Raw genomic sequence first — 6,735 nt, 5'->3', positions numbered from 1 at the left:
ACCTATGTTTCTTAGCGTGGCATTTTACGATAAATTTTACTGTGCTTCCCAATTATCGAATAGACTCTATACCGGTAAATTCCGTTCACATTTCCCATTTTGCAGAGATCTCCGCGGATATGCGCTGCCGGAAAATCCAGCACCTGACCTCCATTTTCCTCCTCGCCGCTGCCATCCTACCTTTCTCCGCCGTCGCCCGCCCATTCGTTCTCGTCCTCTCCCAGGACGACCTCTCGGATTCCGCCGCCGCGCCAAATTACCCGTCTGGTCCCGATGACGTCACGGATTTCGATGATTTTCCGGAGTCGGAATCTAAGCCTGACTCAGTACTTGACCCTGGATCCTGGTCGCCGTTGTTCGAGTCCGATCCTAGTTTCGGCAACCAGAACCCTAAGGAAGAGGTGATTTATTATGATGGGGTGCGGAAGATGGTGGAGGCTGCGAGCACGGGGGAGTTCAGGATCATGGAGGAGGCGGTGGCGAATATAGAGGCCTCTGCTGCGGCTGGGAAACCGCAAGGGCAGTCGGTCTTGGGGTTTTTGTATAGCATGGGAATGGGGAAGGAGAAGAGCGATGCTAAGGCGTTTTTGCATCATCATTTTGCAGCACAGGGTGGGAATATGCAGTCGAAGATGGCCTTAGCATTTACTTACTATCGCCAAGAAGTAAGTTTTCTGTAGTTTAGGTTGATCCTCATGGTTGTGTACTTGTGTCTTACATCTGTAGGATCATTGTCAATAACCTCGTTTCAGTAAGTTAACTCATGTGTCGGCAATAAGAAATAGAATCCATTGTATTTGAGATGACAAAGATTCCCCTTGTAGGCTTAATTTTCTCATTAAATTGTGTCTTCCTATATGCCTGTAAATATTGGATTGAATAGCAAAGAATTGTTGAAAGGACTGGTAGCAATGAAAATTAGCCATTAAGCTGATTCGAACTCAGTAGGCATGATATGCTTTTTTATAAATTTCTTTAATATCGTAAGCAGCAAGTTATTGTGTATTGTCACAACTTAAGTTTCCATGCACACCTCCACACACATGTATGGAATGAAAAAAGGTCTATTTACTTTAGTCACAGAATAGGGAGCGTAAAAGGAAAGTTGATGGAGACGGATAATTCCTTGGAGACTTTGTTCTTCTCTTAAGCAATGTATCTGTCATGATGTGGATTCAAATTTCTTTGGTGTAGATGCATGATAAAGCAGTTGTGCTGTATGCTGAATTGGCAGAGGTCGCAGTGAATAGTTTTCTCATTTCTAAGGACTCACCTGTAGTTGAACCAATTAGAATTCACAATGGTGCAGAGGAAAATAAAGAAGCTCTCAGAAAGTCCAGAGGAGAGGATGATGAAGATTTTCAGATTTTGGAGTACCAGGCACAGAAAGGAAATGCTGCAGCCATGTACAGAATTGGAATATTTTACTACTTCGGTCTGAGGGGCATCAGGCGTGATCACTCTAAGGCGTTGTGGTGGTTTTCTAAGGCAGTGGAGAGAGGGGAACCTAGGTCAATGGAACTGCTTGGAGAAATATATGCAAGAGGTGCAGGCGTTGAAAGGAACTATACTAAAGCCCTGGAATGGCTTACGCTTGCCTCCAGACAGCAATTGTACTCAGCTTACAATGGCATGGGATATTTGTATGTGAAGGGATATGGAGTAGAGAAAAGGAACTATACCAAGGTATGTCTTTCTCTATCTCTCTCATTTTATTTTTTCTTCTCTATCTCTCTCATTTTATTTTTTCCTTCTCTATCTCTTGGGGTTCTCTTTCTATATATTTTTTTCAGTTTGATTTATTATGCTTAGTTTTCAATTTGCTATTTGTGCTTGGTGTTGAGGACCACAATTTAGGATGATATACTTCGTTGGGTTTGTAAAATGCATATTTTCTGATGCATATTCACTTATTCTTTTGTCTGATCTGATGGCAATAATTTAACCAGATTTGTTTGTGCACTTTTATTGGGTATTTTATTTTGTGCATTTTTTTTCCTTTCATTCTTGAAGCTCGTTTCTCCTGCATATAAGTTGTGAGGCTATTCCTATTAATGCAAAATGGCAGGAAATTTCAAGTATTTTCTCTTTGCTTTTCTGTTGCAGGCAAAAGAATACTTTGAGAAAGCTGCAGATAATGAAGAAGCCGGTGGCTTTTACAACCTTGGGGTAATGTATCTCAAGGGACTTGGCGTGAAGCGTGATTTAAAGCTAGCTACAAAGCACTTTGCATTGGCTGCTAATGCAGGTCAACCAAAAGCATTCTACCATTTGGCAAAGATGTTTCATACAGGTCTGGGGCTTAAGAAAAATCTTCCTATGGTATGTGAGAATGCCAGCTTAAATATTATATTTCATTATACCTGCTTATATTCATTGTTACCTCGATATTTTTTTTTTTTGGAGAAATTTGGTTCTTCGTTTTTTTTTGTTATGTACTATGCTCATAGAGCTTTGAACTAAATGCAAGCGCCCTGACTGCCTTGCCTCATTTTTCAAATTGCCCCTTTTTGTTCAATACCCTTGTGTATTCTCTCGCTCCTATCATGGTTTTCTGACAAGTTCTTTTTCCCTCTTCGGTTACATTTAACAAGTTAAATGCTTGTACGAACAATTAGTTTTGTCCTTCTGGTGATTATGTTTTTACCTTATGCTAGGCAACGGCGTTGTATAAACTGGTTGCAGAACGTGGACCATGGAGTTCCTTGGCTAGATGGGCACTAGAATCATATCTGAAAGGTGATATTGGCAAATCATTGCTCTTATATTCCAGGATGGCTGAGATAGGGTATGAGGTGGCACAAAGTAATGCTGCTTGGATTCTTGACAAGTACGGGGAACGTAGTGTGTGCGTGGGGGAATCTGGAATATGCACTGATGCTGAAAGGCATCAACGTGCACATGCCTTGTGGTGGAAAGCCTCTGAGCAGGGTAATGAACACGCTGCTTTGCTGATAGGAGATGCATATTACTATGGCCGGGTATGTGGATTTGATTGACCTTTTTTATTCTTGATGAAATAGTTTTCTTTTGTTTTCTCCAACCCTTGTCATACCTGGCTATAACGATTGTTACCGGTGTTGCTTGATATTTTTATCCCTTCTCTTACTCGTCACAGGGCACTGAGCGGGATTATGATCGTGCAGCTGAGGCCTATATGCATGCTAAATCTCAATCCAACGCACAAGCCATGTTCAACCTGGGATACATGCATGAGCACGGGCAAGGACTACCATTTGATCTTCATCTTGCCAAAAGGTACTATGATCAAGCATTAGAAGTTGATCCTGCTGCAAAGTTACCTGTATCACTAGCCCTCGCCAGTTTGTGGATACGGAGAAACTATGCCAACAGTTTCCTGGTTTGTGTTTTCGTGTTCTTTTTCTTAGCCCTTTCAACTTTTCCTTTCCCTTTTCACTAGGCTGAGGGGCGTGCCTTGGTTATGTTATACAAGTATAGTTATGCCGCGTGTTGAATGAAGCCACCTGGTTTTCAGGTCGATATAATCGATTCCCTTCCCGAGGTTCACCCAAAAGTGGAGGCTTGGATCGAAAATGTGATAATGGAAGAAGGAAACGCGACGATTTTGACCCTCTTTGTTTGCCTGTTAACTGTCCTTTACCTACGGGAAAGACAAAGGAGACAAGCTGCTGCTGCGGAAGTGGCCCCCCGACAGCAACCTTTCGTGCAGGCTGCACCTGTAGAGCATTAACCGTTTACAGGTATCGTCTTTATCATCGTATCCATGTGTTGAAGTAGACGATTTTTTGCTAGGAAGATGCATTGATTCATAGTTCGCAACGACTGGCATTTCTCGATGCATGTTGTACAATTGACGGGGTGCGGAGGGGGCTGTTACAAGGCGAGAGCTACAGATAGATTCACAGTTTTACTTTTAGGTGCGATAGCGATGTAATCTTGCAGATGAATTATGCCTTTTCTCCCTTTTGTAAAATAAAAGTAAGCCGATAAATTTTATAGAAATCTTTCGATCATATTTATGTCAATGATTTTTAGTTGATTTGTGATTTAACTTTATTTTACCTACTCAATTAAAAAAATATATTTTCCTAACTCTGTAATAAAAATATGCTTGTTAGTTGTTTGTTACTTTAATAACAAAAATTACTGGGTATAAAATATAATATATTATTATTTTCATGCTAGTTAACTTGTATTCCCTAAATTTTGGTTATAATGAATTTTATCAATTCTATTATCTTATAATTGAATTTAAAAAAAAAAGAATTGAAAATTGAATACAGAACAGTCGTACAATATTCTAAACACAAAAACTCCTGTGACATCGTCTCACGAGTATCTCATTTCTTTTAAGACAAACACAATGAACCAGATCAACGTCGATAACTCGACGCAATATAATACAAGAGCTTAATAGAAGGTCATCGATTCTAGTACTTCTGTCATCCAAGAACGCTTAAGCCAACCATAATGTTATTATGTAAAATATACCATGTTCTTTATACAAATACTTATTTTTATAAAAATTAATGTTCATGCACAAGATTCCCCTTGTACGCACACAACACATTTGTTTCCATGGTTAGTATATATTATTTCTTATAGTAAGTAAAGTATTTTATTTTTTAAAATAGAGTAAAACTTAAAATCGTACAGGAACTATTAGATAAATGACAAATTGACTTTAATTTGTTAATGATCTCTGATACACATTGACCGGATTTCAGCCAATTTCAAGTGAATAAAAGGGTATAATGGTCATTTGATAAATAAAAATTAATCCAATAAAATTTATTTCAAAACCCTTAACCATTCTCAGTATTGTAGTATTATGCTTAAATAAATTTCTAATTTTTATTTGTTGGTAAAAAAACATGTAGCATATTATGTTGGGGATTTGATGAGTGTTTTGATGAGTTTGTCACATTCAATTATATTTTGAAATTTTGAATTAATTTTCAAGTAAAACATAATATTTTTACTAAAACTAAAACATTTAGGCAAAAACTTGTGTGAGACGGTCTCACGGGTCGTATTTGTGAGACGGATCTCTTATTTGGACCACCCATGAAAAAGTATTACTTTTTATACTAAGAGTATTACTTTTTATTGTGAATATGAGTAGGGTTGACCCGTCTCACGGATTATAACCCGTGAGACGGTCTCACATGAGACTCACTCAAACATTTAAGTAAAATTTTTATATAGCTAAAATATTTAAAAAAAAATTTATCACAATCACTATTTACTTGGATATTTTTTTAAAAGTTACATAATGAGAAAAGTACGTATAAATCAAAATTATAGTTAAATAAAAAATATAATATATTTTCTATATTATCTATTGATTTATTTAAAATTATTTAGATAATAATCTTTCTTTTGAAAGGTGTAATCTATTTAATCTATCTAATATAATAAATTAAACACTATGTACAATTTAAAAAATTTAATCCGATTATTTTTTACTTCTAAAATATAATATACAAATTTTAATTAAAAAAATGTGTATTTTATGATAAAAAGCAAAATAGACATTTTGGTTATATATATATAAATTAATTTTAGGGAAATTTGGAAAAAAATCCCTAAACAGAAACTTGATTTGTTGTTTAGTCTCCAAAACCCTAAAATTTTCTCTGCACCACCTGAGAGGATGAAGAATTTGTTTTAAACTCCCTCCCCAATATTTTATTAATTTTTCTCTTATTTTATTATTCTCTCTCTCCTCAATTCTCTCTCTCCAATTATCTCTCCCCCAATTCTCTCGTCCATCGCCCCAACCGATCCCTAATCTTACTTCAACCTCCACCTTCGAAACTACGTCCACCTCCACGGAGCACCGATTTTTTTGGAGATTCAAGAAAAGAAAACCAGTGAGTTGCTTCTTCATGTTTGTTCGCTCGTTTTTTTCCATTTATTTGATATTTGGTACGCCATTTGTCCTTGATTTATGATACATTGACGATTTCGCAAAACAATTGATTTCTTCATCTTTTTTGTTCGGTGGATTTTTCCCGTTATTATGATATTTGTTAGCACACTTGTAATTTATCAATGTTATTGTCACGATTTCTAGTTTAATTCCCTAGCCACAAAACCCACGGTGAAGGCTATTGTTCTTGATTCTTCATGTACGCATGTGACGTAAAGAAAACAATCGAAACCAGATACTTAGTTTTTCTAAATTTTCAGATTATTTTGACCAAAAAAATTTGTCCTCTTTTGTTTGAAGGAGTACATTATTTTTAAAATAATTTGCGTTCATTCGTCCACTAATGCCACAAACTTATAAATTGGAGGCCAAAAAATGAGAAATTGGGAAAGCATACTACGGAGATGCCCAATGCAGAGTTACTGGAGGCTTTTGTGAATGAAAATAAATTTGATTAATTTGAACAGTGAACCAGGTTCTCAATGTTTGTGGGGAAAAAAACTTTATATTTGTGGAAAATGAATAACAGAACATTTTAGGAATACAATTTGAATTTCACGAGTATCTGTGTAATTTTTTTTGAAAGATCGAAGTCTATACGTAAATTTTTTACATATATATGACATATAAACAAGCTTTTTGGTTCACACAAGATTTTTTTTCTTTAAATACATTATTGAAAGCTCAATGATGAAGACACTGGAGAAGCAAGATAGTCGACAAATTTAGATTTTCTTTAATTTGTGTTGGTTTAAGGTTAGAACTTATTTTAATTCTATTCATCAGCATGTTATTGTTTTTTCAGAGGTTATACTTCA

At 36.2% G+C, this 6,735-nt stretch overlaps 1 protein-coding gene across 1 annotated transcript; it reads left to right on the top strand.

Moving 5' to 3' along the window:
- Positions 1-56: 56 nt before the first annotated feature.
- LOC140803341 (ERAD-associated E3 ubiquitin-protein ligase component HRD3A-like) lies at positions 57-4,040 on the top strand. Its single transcript, XM_073159184.1, has 6 exons — positions 57-665; positions 1,195-1,686; positions 2,107-2,322; positions 2,658-2,981; positions 3,119-3,361; positions 3,497-4,040. The coding sequence occupies exons 1-6, from the start codon at positions 120-122 to the stop codon at positions 3,710-3,712; spliced, it is 2,037 nt and encodes a 678-aa protein (XP_073015285.1). The 5' UTR covers positions 57-119; the 3' UTR covers positions 3,713-4,040.
- The last annotated feature ends 2,695 nt before the right edge of the window (positions 4,041-6,735 follow it).

Source organism: Primulina eburnea, chromosome 10 (assembly GCF_022965805.1).
Source record: "Primulina eburnea isolate SZY01 chromosome 10, ASM2296580v1, whole genome shotgun sequence".
NCBI classification, from domain to species: Eukaryota; Viridiplantae; Streptophyta; class Magnoliopsida; order Lamiales; family Gesneriaceae; genus Primulina; species Primulina eburnea.
This window is presented reverse-complemented; position numbering and strand designations above follow the sequence as displayed.

Excerpts from the sequence above, each read along its gene's own strand:
- LOC140803341 (XM_073159184.1), top strand. The coding sequence starts at position 120 with ATGCGCTGCCGGAAAATCCAGCACCTGACCTCCATTTTCCTCCTCGCC. Across the intron at positions 1,687-2,106 it reads AGAAAAGGAACTATACCAAG|GCAAAAGAATACTTTGAGAA; the intron begins GTATGTCTTTCT and ends TTTCTGTTGCAG. Across the intron at positions 2,982-3,118 it reads ATGCATATTACTATGGCCGG|GGCACTGAGCGGGATTATGA; the intron begins GTATGTGGATTT and ends TACTCGTCACAG.